Here is a 16,136-nt window from a genome sequence, read left to right as displayed (position 1 = left end):
AAAAGGCTCTAAAGGGAGTGGGTATAAAAGCTCTTCTGATTAATAGGCATCACCAACCAGATTTGCCAATACTAATCAACCACAACAAACTGTTGGCTCCTCTATCCCTCTAGCCTTCCCGTCCCTGTCCCCAATCACGACCGTCCTCGTCATCCAGTCGCACAAAAACTTGCCCAGCCCAGCGCCGATCAGGATACACATGATAATGTAACCGTTGTAGTACATAGCCAACAGCATGACAATATACGCCACCCCAAACGTAGCCGCGTGCAGCACCGCCCGGACAAACTGCTGCAAGGGGCTCGCCCGGAACGTGACCGCCCGCGCGGCGGCGCCGCGCTCCGCCGCCGGGCACGTCTCGGCGACCTCGGCAGCGGCAGGGAAGCCCCTGGCGATCCAGTCGTCGAACTCGCGCCCGGCGCGACGCAGGGCCTCGAGCAGGACGACGAGCAGGACGACGCCGACGCAGGTGGCGGCGAAGGAGCCGCGGTTGGTGATGTGCCAGTCTGGGGAGAGGAAGCAGGCGTCGATGGTGTACCAGTTCCACATCATCTGGGCGAGGGTCAGTTTTGGTGGGTTAAAACGGGGAAGGGTGATTTTATGGGGGGAGTGCAGACCGAGATTTTGCAGTCTTCTGCGCTGTTTGAGCTGGCATGGTCGTGTGACATGTTGACTAGATAGTCGGGACGATATCCCCGTGCTGATCAGGATGAGCAGAGGAGGACTACAGAGAGCGATGCTAGGGGTGCGTGTGTACTCGAAGTGCGATAGAGGTGAGGTTGAGACGCTGATAATACGCGCGGAAGCTGGCGCCAAATGTCCGTGGTTTTATCCAGCTCTGATCTGTGGTTGCAAGGCGATAGTGGAGGAGCAAGGTGAAGAGAATTAATGTTCGCGGGATGAAACAATCAGCCAATGGCTTCGTCAACAACACATGGATCGTCAGCGAAATCCCGAGTGCCTGGATAGTGCGGACGCCGCTTGTGATATCTGTCTGCCCCTTCCGAAAGGGTCAATGAGCACAAATGCGGCGGCGGTCCGTCCCGCCAAGACCGGCGGATTGTCTTGGCAGATCCAGGGTTTTTGTTTACCACAGCACTCCAACAAATCAGCATGCGTCGCCCGCAACGGTTGCGACCATAAACGTGCTCAAAGCTTCTCAACTGTGGGTCGCTGCAAGCATTTGAAATCCTTTGGATCTTATTAGTTTTCCCGTTGTCATTGTCGCTTTAATGCTTTGCTATAATGCTAGACTGCCTCTGCGTGGCGTCATTATACCTTCAAAGGTTCCTCTCCATCAGAGAAAATGATTGACCTCACAGCCCGGCACATCCAGAATTTCTCCGAGGCGTCCGGCCTCGAGCCGCATTGGGGCTATGCAGACCGTGCTGTACCCTGCACCAACGATGCCGGGTCGTGCGAGTACCTTGACGCCGTCTACGGCGCCCACGACCGGGGAATGCTGTACATGGGCATCTTCTGGGCAACCATTGGCGGCATCCTGTTGGTCTGGGGCGTCGGCCGGCGCTTCTTCGAGACGTCACCGTCGCCATCATCGCACCCAAGACACGGCGGCATCACCCGGCTGCGGCACTCCATTGCCGCCACCTCCCGGCAGTATCTCCTCCCAACCTCTATCACATCCATCTTCGGCCACGTCCCTCGGCTGCAGGTAGCCATCCTGCTCGTGCTGACGGGATATCTCACCATCTGGACCTTCATGGGGATCACCTACAAGAAGTGGATCACCCCTGTCAAGGGTCAGCCCGGCGTGTACAACACGCGCACCAGCCTCGGCCCCTGGTCCGACCGGATCGGCGTGGTGGCCTACGCGCTCACCCCGCTGTCGGTCCTGCTGGCCAGCCGGGAGAACCTCCTCTCGCTCGTCACTGGAGTGCCGTACACGTCCTTCATCTTCCTACACCGCTGGACCGGCTACATCATCGTGATCCAGTCGGTCCTGCACACCGTGGGCTGGGTCATCATCGAGGCCCGGCTGTACCAGCCCCAGCCGGATGTGTGGAACGACTTCGCGCCCCAGCTGTACATAGTCTGGGGATTCGTAGCGCTGGGGCTGCTCGTGCTGATGTGGCTGCTGGCCCTGCCTGTCATGGTGAGGAAGGTGACGGGCTACGAGTTCTTCCGCAAGACTCACTACGTCTTAGCTATGGTGTATATCGGCGCCCTCATCGGCCACTGGCAGGCGCTGCAGTGCTTCCTGGTGCCGGGTTTGGTGCTCTGGTTCCTCGACCGGGCGGCCCGATTCGTGCGCATGGCGATGCTGCACTACGGATACAAGGACCAGAAAAGGGGTTGGGGGTTCTCCTCGGTGCCTGCGCGGGCACGGGTGTGGACCGACGAGATCAACGGCGATATCGTGAGGCTCGACTTCGCGCATCTCCAGCAACCCTACAAAGTCGGGCAGCACTTCTTCCTCTGCTTCACTGAGGGCTCCATCTGGCAGAGCCATCCGCTAACGCCGCTCTCATTGCCGGATCCGGCCGCCGACGGCACCGTCCCCCACGCGTACATTATCCGCGCTAAGAAGGGCGAGACGCGCAGGATTGCAGAGCTGCTGAGGAGCAAGGCCGAGACAGCCCCGGTATCTGCGGAACCGCCGACAACGCCAGTCATCCTACAAGGCCCCTATGGCGAGGACATCGGGGACAGCCTGGGCCGGGACGTCAACGTGCTGTGCGTCGCGGGCGGGACTGGCATCACATACGTGCTCCCGCCGCTGCTGAAGCTCATCAGGGAGAAGCCCGCGCCGGGCCGCAAGGTCGAGCTCGTGTGGGCTGTGCGGAGGGAGCAGGATCTCGAGTGGATCGGCCCGGAGCTGGCTGAGATCCGCGGCGCGGCGCAATCGCACGGCGTCGCGATCCGTGTGTTTGTCACGGCCGAGGCCGGGAGCGAAAAGGGGCCGTCGGCAGCGTCGATCGCCGACGAGAAGAGCCCTGCGCCCGATATCGAGGTTGCGAGCTCGTTGCAGCCACCGTCGTCCGCATCGAGCGGGAAGGGGGCCCTGCCGGACGTGTCGGTCCGTCAGGCGCCGCCAAAGGAGGGCCGGGGGACTGGTATTAGGCCGAATCTCGACCAGGTTGTGAAGGAGTTTGTGGGCGAGGTGGTGGCAGGGCCAACCGCAGTGTTTGCTAGTGGGCCTGTAGGCATGATTACCGACTTGAGGACGTCGGTTGCTGCGTGTAATTCTGGGGCCAAGGTTTGGAGAGGAGAGGAGAGGTTTGATGTCAAACTTGTCTGCGATAACCGGTTAGAGTGGTGAAGCTAGACCTTGAGAGATACCATTTTTGTTTTTTTTTTCTTTCCTGTATCGCGAGAGCATTGTGGATTCGAAACAGACCAGCTGTTGTTCCTATTCGTGGATTCTTTTGGGAACATGATACGCCAGAACCGCCTTGCGCCGGAGGACATTGCGGATGCCATCATCTCTTTTGAAGACGGCAGGCTAGCGGACATGAAGTGGTTTATGCAAGCTGTGTATAATGACAAAGACGGGAAGAGGTGTGTAGTGGTGCAGTCTGCTTATATTACTGCTGCTTATACTGCCTTTGCTATGAAATATATCTGCGTTGGCTTTGATAAACAGATACTGCCTCATAAATTATTGCTGCCCCAGCCTCGCTGCTCCGATCAAGCCTGATGTATCGAAAAATCATCAATCCTAATGCCGTTTGGATTATTTGGCTGTGGCGGTGACGGCTCGGGATTGAGGAAAATGCACGTAAATTGAATAGTCACCGGCAACGTGATGTAAAAGTCAGCCGCCTGCTGGGCTCCCCGACTCGACAAGTTGAACGGCCCAACCGGGTAAGGACCCCAGGTCCCCCATGCCCCTGGCCCCGTCTGGGTGATGGGGATTGTGACGACCGGGTTCCACACGGGAAGCTCCATCGGTCCAATCCAGACGAACAGGATACAATTATCGGTCCCCCAAGCCGTGCGGGCCAGAAAGTCTATCTCGTACTGCACCCCGGCGCACACATGGATGTCCTGCGTTGCCAGGATGGAGGTGGAGTCGCTGTGCGGGACCTGGAGCAACATGCTATTGGCGTTACCCTTGGACAGCGGGTCTGGAGAGCTGACGGACTGCATTTCGGGGTAGCCGGAGATGGTCCAGGACGAGCCGTCTGCGAAGCCGCCGTTCTGGACGGCGTCGACGGGGTAGCACATGGTCGGATTCGGCGGTGGCGTGAAGCACACCCCCTTGTAGCAGTAGCCCGAGGGGCACACGATGCCGCAGCCTCCGCAGTTGCGCGGATGGTTCAGGAAGTCGACGCAGAGGTTCCCACACCGGGCGCCGTCGCATGCGCAGCTCCCGCCGGAGCAGTGCGTCTTGTAGGGGCACGTGGCACCACAGGCTCCGCAGTTGTTGGGGTCGTTGTCCTGCGGGCCCCTGACGAGCCGGCAGGTGTGTTCGCCGTCGCAGAGGTCGTAGTTGGGGTCCTGGCATACGCAGCCACAACGCTCCGACGTGGCTTGGTTGAACGCCTTCACTCCCGCGTCGGTGGTGACGACCCAGCCGTACAGATCGGCCGCTGCCATACAGGCCGGATAAAGCTGTGTGGGGGCAAATGTGGGTCAGCCATCACGTGACTAATCAGCTTCATTTTGGACCCGGGCTGTGCCAATCTTGGACTTACCCAGAACTGCCACCACGACCTCGCGAGCTCACCGCACTTCCCAATCATGCAGCCGAGGAAGTCTTGATTGCATGATTCGAAATATGTCGTAGGACACGAATCGAAGCAATCATCGTGCGCATTACAGCACGAGCCAAAGTTCAAGTTGGGGATGAGCTTCGACTCGACGCCGTTCGCCGGCCCACAGCCGTTGGGGTTGAGACCACGCGCGTTTGATCTGACGATGGACAAGACGTTGGTGGGGTAGTTGGGACACCGCGGCGCTTCGCCATACTCGGCATAGTTGGGTCCCCTGCGACGCGTGGTACCGGATGTGGGCGACGTGTTCAGGGGCGTCCTCAAGTTGGCGTCCAGGAGATACATGCCATCGTTGTCCGGAGTGCCGGGCGTGGCGACTGTGCTGCTGTTGGTTGCCGTCCAGATATACGACGTGCTGCCGTACACAACTGTCAGGAAGCCCTTGCAAGAGACTCCAAAGACGGTAGTGCTGCGGCCTTGGACCTCGGCGCCGTTGGTAGAGGACGTCAGGAAGGTCATGTTTCCCGTGTCCGGCTGCAGAGCGACGTAGAAACTGCCCGAGCTGTTGGTGTGGACGAGATCGAAGACGCCGGCGGGGGCAGCTTCCGCCACCTGGAACTCAAAAGTCGGCGGGTCGAAGTTTGCCATCATGGCCTGGTAGTCGGCCTCGGAGGTGGGAGCCTGAGGAGGCCCTGGCTGGCCAGCATTGTCGAACATGTATCCAAGCGTCTGGTCGATGACATAGAACGGAGTGCCAGTGGGAGTGGCACCCAGCATGCACACGGTCGACGGCTCCGAAAACGATGGCGTCACTGTCACGGGTGTCTCGTCGAACACGGGCAGTGTGATCTCGTCATATGTGTAGGTCAGAGTCCAGTCGTTGAACGGTGGCAACTTGACCGGCCCTGGCGTGATATTTGGGCTGTTCCATTCCGTCGATGTGATGGTCGCATTGATCGTGAGGGTGGATGTGACGGTGGGGGTCGGAGCCGTGGTTGTGGATGTCTGGGCACCCCAGCAGGAGCAGGCGCTGCTGTATCGCGAGGAGCCTGAGCAGGGACTAGCGTACGCTGGAACGGTTTTCTCCGACCCGCTCGCAACAGGAGTGGTCGTTCTGGGGCCGACACAGCGCTTGGCAAGAGGGTTGGTGGTCACGGTTACACCGACAGTTTCCGTGACAATGACCGTCCTGAGAATGTGGGTCAGCCATCACATCACGAAGCAAGCAGTGCGGTGCGGTGTGAGGCGAGGATTTGAGCGAGAGAGACTGTGCTAGCACGATACATACGACGTGGGGGGAGTGTAGGTAGCCTCGAAGAAGGAACTGCAGTCTCCGAGACGGGACGAAAGAGTGGCGTCCCCAAAACGTGTGGCGCTGACAGCACGAGCACAGTTATCGGCATTGCATCCCGCTCGCGGCTGCACGGGGAGGGGCTCGGCGATAGCCAAAGATGTAATAGCAGCTGCGACTGCCGCACGAAGAAGGGACTTCATCGTGACAGGACCGAGCAGACCAGACCACTTGGTAGCCGCGAGGAAAACCCGAAAAGAAGAAATTACAGGGACGTAGAAACAATGCTATCGTTGGTAGGCAGCTTCACTACAGCGGCCGTCTTGTTCTTATTATAAACTACCTACGCTTTGACGCCCCTCGCCTTTAATTACGGCGTGGACACATTGCCATCGCGTCTGGGAACGGAAACGCTTTCCGCTCCGGTCGAAGGCTTGAAATCTCAGAATGCATCGCGGTCTACACTAGATTGTGGAGATATTGGCGAACCGATTGGTTGAACCAGTTCATGCTGGCAGCTGCATGCTGCTGAAAATCCCAATTGAGGGTCGGCAGGCGACGGTTGGGCTAGACCCTGCCACTAACGGCGCTAATACGCCACGCTATTGGGGAGTTATTGAAGAACCCGATCCCTACTGGGATTTATTGGGATAGCGGGGAATCAATGGATGGATCCCAGCATCAACCTTAGCGACAATCGATGAATGGAACACAGTCTTTTACTATTCCCGTTGTTGAGGAAAAGACGATGACTCTGTATCGACAGTGAATGCGGGCAACGTATCTGCATTTGAGCTACATATCGAAGCGTACTAGAAAGGAAAGAAAGTAAGGAATGCCCGCGGCGGGGATCGTCAAAGTAGCCCAGATTCCGTGGGTTATGCGGGAAGAGCCCCTTTTACTGCCAAGAGTATGCTTAGCTACATTGGTCTTGGGTCGGCGGATACTTCATCCCAGTGATCCCACCCATAATTGTTGATACTGCGGCTCGGCCGGTAAGCTTTTGCCAGGCAGTCGGAACCGCAATTGACAGCGCCATGGACGACAACGACGGCGACAGCGATGGCGAAGATCCCACCACAGCACACCCTTGAGCTTAGATACGCATATATAAATCCATGTCTCCTTTATCCTATGTTCCCATATATAATTATATCGTTAAACCAGTACTGTACACGGCCAGACCTCTCCAGGAGGCAGCCCCTCACTATTGCGATCATACCGCCAAGACTGTCAAAGCAACCATTGCCATCAGTGTCCCTACAGCCCCTCCAGCCCCAAGTTTCGTCGATGCCGACACAGTCACCGAGAAGGTGTTGTCACCCGACTCTCCCGAGGAGCTGCCCTGGGGCGTCGCGTATACGGGGCTTGAGTTGGCGCCCTTCACCGCGGCTACCCCGGTCGAGTTCGAGTTCGACTTGCCATTCCTAGTCCCGACTACACACTGCGTGACGGTCTCCTGGTCGGTGAAGTTACCGGGCGAGCCCTTGGGCGTCATGGTGAGGTTGTAGTCGATCGCGGAGAATCCACCAGCCGACCAGGCTGTGTATCCCATGAACGTGTCGGGGTTGTTGTTTATAAAGACAAGGCTGTTGCAAAGGTTGGTGAGGCACTAGGCAGCGATTTGGTCAGCTCGTGTTCGGCCCCAGCATCTAGACTTGGGAAGAGAGGGTGACCTACCGATGGCGTATTCCCGCCGCCAATCTCTCCGAGAAGCGCCATTCTTTTGTTCGCAGCCAAGAACTGGGCCAGCGGCATGAAGCCGTCCTTGACGTGGTCGGTGACGCATTCCCGAGCTTGTCCACTTCCATCAGAATCGAGGTATTGGTGGACCTCGAAAACAAGATTGGTGAAGGAGCCGTCCGGGTTGCTGACTCGACTCAGGTTGCCGGCAGAGCCGTTGTCAACGAAACTCGACGCATGTGTGAACTCTGTTCCTGGCAGCAGAATCGTCTGCGTCGTGGCCCCAGCCATGCGGATGGCTGTCACGGCAGCCTGGACGGTGTCTGCCCACATGGACAGGCTCGGGAGATCGTGCGGCTCGTTCATGAGGCCGAACATAACCTTCGTTTCGTTGCGGTACTAGATACGACGACAGATCAGTTATCGGGTGTCTCGGACTTTTTCAGGGGATTAATTACCAGGGAGGCGATTTGAGACCACAGCAACGCAAATTGCGCATTGGTAGGGCCGCCTTGGCCGATTACCTGGCCCTCGAAACGAGCGTAGTTGTGGATGTCGATGATGCAGAACGAGCCCGTGTTTAAGCATGCCCTGACAAGCTGGTTGTATTGCGCCGTCTTCGTTCGATCCAGCGTTCCGTTCGAGGGGGTGCCGGTCACCGCAGTTGCCGAGCCATTCAGGTTCCGGCTGTTGATCAGGAATTGCCATGTAACCGCTGAGTGAAATCTTGTCAGTATTGTTTGCTTGGGTGGCCAGCATAATCGTGGCTCGGAAATGTTCCAGGCTTACGTAGTCTGAATGTGTTGAGTCCGCCGGTTTGGACAAAGTGCTGTATTTGCGCGGCGCCATCGCTGTTTCCGTTCCCAAGAGTAGCGACTGGACCAAAGGAGTTGCTTATATTTTGAGCCCCCTTTACATGCGTGAGTAACATTTCTTGGTGTTGGTTTGGCTGGGTCTGGAGTAATTACCTGGATGTCTGATCCAAAGTCAAAACCGGCAATGTTGATACCCTGATATTGATCAATTAGTTAGTAAATAATTACTGGTCATAAGGAGCAGTACCCTCGGAGACGCACTGCAAAAGGGGATTTTGCGAAAACTGCGGCAATGTTGCCGAGAAACAGCAATGAAGACTTCATATTTAGCTACCTCCTAGGTTGTTTGGAAAAGATCTCTTCAGAGCTCGAAAGGAATGTTCCTATTCGAGAGGACGGTGTGCGTTTCAATGTCGACGAAGAAAAAGCAAACAAGAACGAGGGAAGTTCAAGGAAAATGCTTGGCACGAGAGAAACGGGTCGATTTATCTTGAATGCCTCGAACGATCTGCAACTATTTAACCAACGCTTAATCTGGTCGGCAGTCGTGGAGCCGCGGGCTTTCAGACGACGATCCCCTCAACAGTGGGGGGTGGGAAACACTCGACGAACCCCCTGCAGCCTCGAGCCTCACATGAGACGAGGGACCTGATGGTTTACTCAATGCTTCCCATTCTTCCAGGAACCCAATTCAAGGAATTTGTGCATAATTTGTGGCGACATACAATGGATGGTCCAAATCTGAGACTCTTCGAGTCTGAGAGTGGACAATTTCGGCAACCTTCCGCCGGGTGTTTGATCAGCGTTTATGACAGCTCGGCAAATTCTGGATAGCCACTGCCAGGTACGGAATCGAGTAGAACCTTCGACTTCTTTTTCTCCGTGTAGCATGGTATTGGGAGAGAAGATCGTCTCAATTCTCATCTTGTCGGATGACGTTCATCAGATTCTCGTTCTTCTTTCTCTTGGTCCTGAGATAGCAACGATCGGCAATCGATCATCTACTTTAAACCCATTTGATCTCAAAATCCTGCCTCGTTTCCATTTTGTGAAATGGTAACTTGGTGTTTGACATCACGGATGCTAAGCAACAATGACTCAGTCAAGAAACCATTCCGCTGATGACGAAGATGGACAAGACAGGCGAAGTTGTCATGAAATGTGCGATACTTCGCTTTTGATATCCACGAGGCTAATCTACATCCCATATTATACATCTAATAAATCACTCTAGTCGCTCGTTTTATCTTATCCAAGGTTGGCCCATTCATCAAGCCGTATCCAAAACAACAACCTCAGCCTCTGCTGTCCCCACGCTCTCGACAACTAGCTTGTCGCCAGCGTGAACTGCATCCACAAATGCGCCGTCTCCCTCTTCGAGCACTGCGTCATCCCGTCCGTCAAGCCTGATCCTAGCACGTCCGCCCTTCGTGGTGGGGAGGTGAATATAGACCTTCCTCTTGGTTGACCGCGTGGCGTCCGAGCCAACTTTCCACTCAAATTTGCCCTCGGGTGCGATAATCCCAGCGCCCATGACAAAGTCGGCGTGGATCGGGATCGTCCCCGGAATCGCGGGCTCGGCCTCCTTCTCCTCGGCGGCAGTAGCGTCCTCGCCGGCCTTTAAGGGGCTGAGGATCTTGACGAACCCTTTGCGCTTCTCCTCTTCGTCAAAATGCCGGGTGTGGTAGCGCGGCGTCAGACCTCGTTTCCATGGTGTGGCCCAGATTTGGAGGAAATGGACAGTATCGGATTTGTGCTCGTTCATCTCCGAGTGGGCGATGCCAGTGCCCCCCGTTGTGAACTGGACGTCGCCCCGGTGCATCCGGTAGAAACGGTCGCTCTGGCCGCCCTCGGCACCCTTGCGCAGCATGCCGTCGCGGTGGGTCAGCTCTCCTGACAGGATATAGCTGAAGATCTCAAAGTCTCGGTGCGGGTGGGTGGGGAACCCCGAGTTGGCCTTGACGCGGTCCTCGTTCAGCACTCGCAGCGAACCGAAGTTGTTGAAGCGAGGATCGTACCAGTTGGCGAAGCTAAAGGAGTGGTACGAGTTCAGCCAACCGTGGTCTGCGTGACCACGGGCACCGGAGCGGTGCGGTGTGATTTTGGCGTGTCGTAGAGTTGTTGACATGGCTGATTTGGCTGTGTTGAGCATACGTTCGCTGTGTGATTCGAAAGTGATGTGTCCTGGTGTGGTGGCCACAGTCGAAGAAGATGAAGAAGTAATGGTTGTTTGAAGTTTTCCGAGAGTTGAAGTAGCGTCTCGCTGGAGCAATGGTCTCTCTTTTAAAGCAATGACTTGGGTAGTGCTGAATTGTTTAAGGTGAAATATGGAAATCTAAACGCAAGACAAAAGAGGGGAAGAATTAAAGGACTTATAAATATAATTAGATGACCACCAAGGCGTTTCGAGAGGAATCGAGAACTCACGACAAGGGCAGAGACTTTTATTTTGTCAAGGCTTTGGTGAGCATTGTAAATGTCGTGACTAAGTAATAATACGTCATGGCAATCCGACGTTATTTGGGTGACCAGCGATTATCTCATGCTTATTCAGGGTGAATGAATGGCGGGCCCCACAAAATATCCGCTTGAAATCATAACGGGCTTAGCCTCCGTCCGGTGCGCACGAACCTCGGTACAAAGTGACTTTCCTCGTCGTGTTACATGGAAGTCTTAATCTAGATTCTAGAAGGCTTCCATAGCCTCTCTTATGAGGACAATTTGTCGCTAGCTTATTCTCCCGCGACGCCAAAGCTAGCCGCACACTCAATGGCAAACCCAAAGCACCTCGCGTACCATCCCTGACTCCACCAGCTCAGCTCGATGCAGTGTGGCGCGCCTCGCACCAAGCTCCCGTCGACCCTCTCACTGCCCGAGAACGCCCCCATAAAGTCCCTCAGGTGCCCCTCCGTCCCCGTCCACAGCGCGTCCCGCTCCGCAACCGCCACCATGACCGGCACGCGCACCCTGGCCCCCCACTCGGCCCGCCACCTCGGCAGCCACACCTTTCGCAGCGACCGAATCTCCTCTGACGGGACCGGCCTGTTCAGCCGCTCGCCCTGCGCAATTACCGCCTCATCCACCGTGCCCGGGGCGAACATGGCTGCATCCTTGGCCGCCGATGGCATCTCGATCAATTCCAGCGATGTGCGGTCGGCCGCGACGTCGGATGATGTGAGATGGTCCTCGGCCTCGACCGGCTGCGTCCCGAAGCCCGACACGATGAGCCCCGCCAGCGGATATGCGCCGGCGCCGCGGTCCTGATCCTGGTCCTGGTCCTGGGCGTGCAACGCGGCGGCAATGATGGCGCCGGTCGCGCCCAGGCTGTGGCAGTCGAGCACGATGGAGTTGCATCCCTGGGACGAGCCGTATTCCGCCCACAGGGCGGGGAGGATGAACTTGTGCAGCCAGAGGCCGAACTGCTCGGGGAAGCTGGAGCCGTCGGGGATGGGGTAGAAGGGGGTGGAGTCCTCGTAGCAGGGCCGGTTGATGGCGACGAAGGGCACGCCGAGGCCGTCGCTGGACAGGCGGGCTGTGCGGGTGTCGTCGACATCGAAGTAGAGGGCGCTGTAAGAGGCGCCGTGGAGACCGACAAGCAGGGGGCGATATTTGGGCGACGAGGATGGGGACGGCGGCGGGATGTTGTGGAGACCGCTAACGATGGCGCCGTTGGGGAGGTTTAACTTGAATGACTCCATCGCAGTAATATCAGGGTGTTGTTGTTGTTGTAGCGTTGGAAAACCTGGAGGTGATCAAATACATGTGCCGTCAAATTGGAGCGGGGTCAAGACACCATTGAAATCCGTCTTCCACGAGGCCCCACTCTCCTCCGGAATCCTTTTCTTCACCGACTACGGGGTAATATGAGGTCTCATTCCTGTGCTCCGGAGCCGACGCCCGAGTCCCCAAATACGACTCCTGAAGCACTGGGGCGATAAGAAGCCCACATATCAGGCCGGTATTTAGGATCATCAAGTCCCGGGTTTGACGATATGCGAGGGATTTGACGCGAGATGGGGGAGCATATCTTTAGCAACGAATAGGCTAACACTAAAGAATGTGCATTTGTTTAAAATAGTAGAAATCAACGGTGCTACTATAACTAATAGTACTTGAAACTGACAACGGAAATACACTAGAATACCAACTTTGAGATAATTACTACATCCATGCTCAGCCGAAGAACCCTTTCTTTCCGTCTCCATTGGCATCCTTGAACGGATTCAACTTATCCGCAAACGAAGACGATCCATTGGACGCAGCACGATTACGAGTACTGGGACCATCGAGATCGGAATCAGACGGCGACTAAAAGTGGATGGATTAGTCAATTTGGTCAAGCAGCGTGGGGTGTACCGCGATGGTAGACTTACATACGTCAGCTTTGTTCATGGGCTTATTACTTCCCAGTCCCTGCGATCGAGCACTGGGAGAACCAGTAGGGCCATTGGCATCGGCATTGCCCACGGTATTACCATTGGGGACACCACTGGCCTGGCCATGGGAGTGTGTTTGCAAGACCTTGTCCGCCTCGAGTTGTTCGGCCTGCAGTTCCTTGTTGTAGGGTTTGGGACAGCCTTCAAATTCGCTCACTTTCGCAGTCCCTCTTCCCTCGATCGTGCCGCCTTTGCCGCCCGTGAATTCCTCCAGTGTCTTGGCAGGCAGGGTCGAGGTTCCATGGAACACCGGTGCCACATTGTGGACTTCGTGGATAGGAACAGTCGTGTGGACAATCTCGGGAGCGGCAGTTTCCCTATGGATGATCGGTTGGATGTGCTCGTGAACGTGATGGTGGATGTTCTCGCCGGAGATGATGCCTGCAGAGGAAGTGGACCGGGTGGTAGCGTGAGTAACGGAGCTGTCCTTGTACTGGGCGGCATCACGGTCAAGGGCGGCGGCAAGGTCCCTTTCGTTGGCATGATCGAATGATTTATGCTCCACGGGGAGGGCCTTGTTCACGTGCTTCTCAGGCCTGAGCAGTATACTGTTAATAAGATGATACCATATCAGGGTAGGAGGCGAGGCAGTGGGCGAGAGACTTACAGGGTATCCTGAACGGTGATGGGTTGGACGGTTGTGTGGTGATGGTGTTGGTGGATCTCCTTCTCGACGGCAGTGGTTATCTCTTCATGTTGGTGTGGACGAACATGCTCGTCGGAAACGGCTCTCCGAACATCCTCGTCGACGGTTGTTCGGTGTTTCCCACTGCCGGAAACGAAACCCTTGACGGCTTGCCTGGCTTTCTCCATTGTTCAGAGGTAATAGTAGCAGGTACGCAGGTACTAGTCAGGAATTGTGGTGATTTAGAGACAAGTGTCGGGATGGGCAGATAGAATTGTGGTATATATAATTACTCTAAGAGCTATAGAATGCTCAACTCGCCCCATATCACGGACGTCATGCCCTCGCAAACTTTAGCTAACGAGTGCATATATCGTCAGACAGTGCTGAACTTCGGTCCGACTGTACCGGCGGGTAGGTAGAGAGTCCAGATGAAATAGTGATGACGAAAGATGCCATCTCGCGAGATCTTGAGAGATCTTGATGCCCGGCTTCGTGTCTTGGACTGTGATCTGGGGGTGAACAGAGATAGCTGAGCAGAGACAGCTGAACAAGGTTGATAATATTCCGGTCATTCGACAATAAGAGTATGTGGGTTATCAATAGGAGTATGAGCGCGTCAATAATAAGAGTATGATGGCAATGCAGATCTTGATGATTTACCCGTACAATAAACAAACACGGAAGAAGCAGATGATTGAGACGACATGTCGCGTTCATCGACTCGGAAAATCATGCGCAATTGGGTAAAGTGCTTTTGTAGCGCCGGGCGGCAATCATCCCACCATGTAAGCGCGGGAGGCACCGGGAGTGGAAGTGGCCCTGCATTTGAGAATGGCTTGGGCTTGGGTGGAGTTTAGGGGTACGCCATCGTGGTGTGACCTCAGATGCCACTCGATGTGAATATCGTTACCAATCTACAGCAAGAATTTGAATTTCCGTTCCAACTCACTCCTTCAACATCCCCCGCTGCCAAGAGTAAGGACTGGAATTATTGCTTCTAGTAATTATAATATATTCTATGGTCACTTAGCGAGGCGAGGATCGCGTCGGCAAGCGATGCCATCATCACAACGTCCAAGCTTTGCGCCAATGATGGGTGGGACGGTTAAGACTGGGGATCACTCTTAGTCGACGGCGAAATTGTCTCATGACGTCCGAGATACGATAATCCGGGGAGTTATATAATTCGCTATCATTACTCTGTCTTATTCGGACGGGCTTAATTCCTCTATGAGAAAGCACTTGGTTGGAAGTCCTTGCAAAAGATCAGCGTTAATTACCTATCCCGCATTTAGACTGAGACGCCGGGAAGGGGGATCGTCGATCGTCGGGTCCGATCTGTATCTAAGACATTATTAATGCCGATCTTGAACTAGAATTTTACGGTAGGCTATCCGTACACTTGATGTCATGAATCCCCCAATTGCAACCTCCAGTTACTCGGTCAACTCGATCGCGCCGCAGCCGCCGCCATTCTTCTCCTCGCCATGGTAACGGCAATATCAAAAGCATTCTGGCTCGCCCCGACATTCGCTATACCCTTTCCAACAATATCGAAAGCCGTGCCGTGGGCCGGCGTCGCGATCACGACGGGAAGGCCGCCCTGCACGGTCACGCCCGAGTCGAATCCTATGAGCTTCATGGCGATCTGGCCCTGGTCGTGATACATGGTGACAATGCCGTCGAACTGAGACCGCTTGAGGAAAATGGTATCAGAAGGGAAAGTCCCTTCCACGTTGATGCCCAGACCGAGGTCCCTAGCGGCTTCGATACCGGGCATGATGTGGTCGATCTCCTGCCGTCCAAAGAGCCCAGTTTCTCCGTTGTGAGGATTCAATGCGCAGACAGCCAGACGAGGATGCTCGATACCTGATTCCCATCTGTGTGTTTCCCCTCCCGAGTCAGCCATTAATTCAGCTTAGCTTCACTCTTCTGGCCGTTCCTCATCATGTTGTGCGACAACACATGTCCGAGAACAAAAGAAAGAACAACTTACAAGAGGCGATGCAGCAAGACAATGGCATCCCGCGTAGTCTCTTTCGTGATCAGGCCAGCCACCTTCTCGATTCCGACATGGCTCGTCACCCTCGCCGTCCACAGGCCATCAATGACATTGATCTCGCTCGTCGTCCCCTCGTACTGCAAGTTATTTGCAAACCAGCGCAGCTCATCCTCCTCCTTCATGCCCGCCATCTTCAACGACGTCTTGTTGAGCGGCGTAAACACAATGGCATCGACCTCTCCCTTCCTCGCCAGGTCCAGCGCCCTCCGCAGCTGATGCATAGCGCGCGCCCCCGCATCCGCCGACACCTTGCCCAGCTCGATGGCCGGGAGTTCGGCCGTGTTCCCGTCATCCAGGATCTGCGCCCCGGTCGGCCCGGCCGTCTCCGCGATGGCGAGTGCCGCGCCGCCGGCGGCGCGGGCGGCAGCGGCGACCTCGGACTTGTCGGCCAGCACGAGGATGTCTGCCTTCTCGAGGTTCTGCCGGTTGGCGAGGAGCTTGGCCGCCAGCTCGGGGCCGACGCCGGCGGGGTCGCCCATTGTGAGGGCCACCCGAGGGCGGCGATGGGTTGCTGTCATGATTGCTGGGTTGTTGTGAGAAGTAAT

At 55.8% G+C, this 16,136-nt stretch overlaps 8 protein-coding genes across 8 annotated transcripts; 1 reads left to right on the top strand and 7 right to left on the bottom strand.

Annotated features, from left to right (window-relative positions):
• Positions 1-75: 75 nt before the first annotated feature.
• QBC33DRAFT_500857 (putative high affinity copper protein) lies at positions 76-1,001 on the bottom strand (the record flags this gene model as incomplete). The annotated part of the gene is made up of 2 exons (XM_060425687.1): positions 618-1,001; positions 76-552 (listed from the first exon to the last, which is right to left on the bottom strand). Exons 1-2 carry the CDS (start codon positions 666-668, stop codon positions 76-78), a joined length of 528 nt encoding a protein of 175 aa, XP_060278867.1. The 5' UTR covers positions 669-1,001.
• Positions 1,002-1,233: 232 nt separating this feature from the next.
• QBC33DRAFT_481180 (putative ferric reductase transmembrane component) lies at positions 1,234-3,515 on the top strand. Its single transcript, XM_060425346.1, has 2 exons — positions 1,234-2,971; positions 3,062-3,515. The coding sequence occupies exons 1-2, from the start codon at positions 1,307-1,309 to the stop codon at positions 3,278-3,280; spliced, it is 1,884 nt and encodes a 627-aa protein (XP_060278866.1). The 5' UTR covers positions 1,234-1,306; the 3' UTR covers positions 3,281-3,515.
• A 9-nt stretch (positions 3,516-3,524) lies between these two features.
• QBC33DRAFT_481176 (uncharacterized protein) lies at positions 3,525-6,327 on the bottom strand. Its single transcript, XM_060425345.1, has 3 exons — positions 5,965-6,327; positions 4,659-5,865; positions 3,525-4,575 (listed from the first exon to the last, which is right to left on the bottom strand). Exons 1-3 carry the CDS (start codon positions 6,168-6,170, stop codon positions 3,649-3,651), a joined length of 2,340 nt encoding a protein of 779 aa, XP_060278865.1. The 5' UTR covers positions 6,171-6,327; the 3' UTR covers positions 3,525-3,648.
• An 856-nt stretch (positions 6,328-7,183) lies between these two features.
• Positions 7,184-8,789, bottom strand: QBC33DRAFT_600211 (putative glycoside hydrolase family 5 protein; the record flags this gene model as incomplete). The annotated part of the gene is made up of 6 exons (XM_060432077.1): positions 7,184-7,579; positions 7,648-8,049; positions 8,109-8,365; positions 8,440-8,560; positions 8,619-8,660; positions 8,727-8,789. 6 exons carry the CDS (start codon positions 8,787-8,789, stop codon positions 7,184-7,186), a joined length of 1,281 nt encoding a protein of 426 aa, XP_060278864.1.
• Positions 8,790-9,494: 705 nt separating this feature from the next.
• Positions 9,495-10,946, bottom strand: QBC33DRAFT_551643 (RmlC-like cupin). Its single transcript, XM_060429200.1, has one exon. It carries the CDS (start codon positions 10,615-10,617, stop codon positions 9,736-9,738), a length of 882 nt encoding a protein of 293 aa, XP_060278863.1. The 5' UTR covers positions 10,618-10,946; the 3' UTR covers positions 9,495-9,735.
• Positions 10,947-11,113: 167 nt separating this feature from the next.
• QBC33DRAFT_551642 (uncharacterized protein) lies at positions 11,114-12,554 on the bottom strand. Its single transcript, XM_060429199.1, has one exon. The coding sequence runs from the start codon at positions 12,161-12,163 to the stop codon at positions 11,198-11,200; it is 966 nt and encodes a 321-aa protein (XP_060278862.1). The 5' UTR covers positions 12,164-12,554; the 3' UTR covers positions 11,114-11,197.
• Positions 12,555-12,638: 84 nt separating this feature from the next.
• QBC33DRAFT_563634 (uncharacterized protein) lies at positions 12,639-13,714 on the bottom strand (the record flags this gene model as incomplete). Its single annotated transcript, XM_060430303.1, has 3 exons — positions 12,639-12,773; positions 12,843-13,437; positions 13,509-13,714. 3 exons carry the CDS (start codon positions 13,712-13,714, stop codon positions 12,639-12,641), a joined length of 936 nt encoding a protein of 311 aa, XP_060278861.1.
• A 1,259-nt stretch (positions 13,715-14,973) lies between these two features.
• QBC33DRAFT_461049 (4-hydroxythreonine-4-phosphate dehydrogenase) lies at positions 14,974-16,109 on the bottom strand (the record flags this gene model as incomplete). The annotated part of the gene is made up of 2 exons (XM_060425016.1): positions 14,974-15,409; positions 15,526-16,109. The coding sequence occupies 2 exons, from the start codon at positions 16,107-16,109 to the stop codon at positions 14,974-14,976; spliced, it is 1,020 nt and encodes a 339-aa protein (XP_060278860.1).
• Positions 16,110-16,136: the final 27 nt, after the last annotated feature.

Source organism: Phialemonium atrogriseum (genome assembly GCF_030411735.1).
Source record: "Phialemonium atrogriseum strain 8032-3 unplaced genomic scaffold QBC33scaffold_39, whole genome shotgun sequence".
NCBI lineage: Eukaryota > Fungi > Ascomycota > Sordariomycetes > Cephalothecales > Cephalothecaceae > Phialemonium > Phialemonium atrogriseum.
Note: the sequence above shows the minus strand (reverse complement) of the source record. Positions and strands in the feature narration are given on the sequence as shown.

What these genes read in the sequence shown, in the direction of transcription:
- QBC33DRAFT_551643 (XM_060429200.1), bottom strand. Translation starts at nt 10,617, where the DNA reads ATGCTCAACACAGCCAAATCAGCCATGTCAACAACTCTACGACACGCC.
- QBC33DRAFT_551642 (XM_060429199.1), bottom strand. Translation starts at nt 12,163, where the DNA reads ATGGAGTCATTCAAGTTAAACCTCCCCAACGGCGCCATCGTTAGCGGT.
- QBC33DRAFT_481180 (XM_060425346.1), top strand. Translation starts at nt 1,307, where the DNA reads ATGATTGACCTCACAGCCCGGCACATCCAGAATTTCTCCGAGGCGTCC. An exon ending in GCCCTGCGCCCGATATCGAG is followed by an intron (nt 2,972 to 3,061) that starts GTTGCGAGCTCG and finishes CCGCCAAAGGAG; the next exon opens with GGCCGGGGGACTGGTATTAG.
- QBC33DRAFT_481176 (XM_060425345.1), bottom strand. Translation starts at nt 6,170, where the DNA reads ATGAAGTCCCTTCTTCGTGCGGCAGTCGCAGCTGCTATTACATCTTTG. An exon ending in ACCTACACTCCCCCCACGTC is followed by an intron (nt 5,866 to 5,964) that starts GTATGTATCGTG and finishes CCACATTCTCAG; the next exon opens with GACGGTCATTGTCACGGAAA. An exon ending in GGTCGTGGTGGCAGTTCTGG is followed by an intron (nt 4,576 to 4,658) that starts GTAAGTCCAAGA and finishes GCCCCCACACAG; the next exon opens with CTTTATCCGGCCTGTATGGC.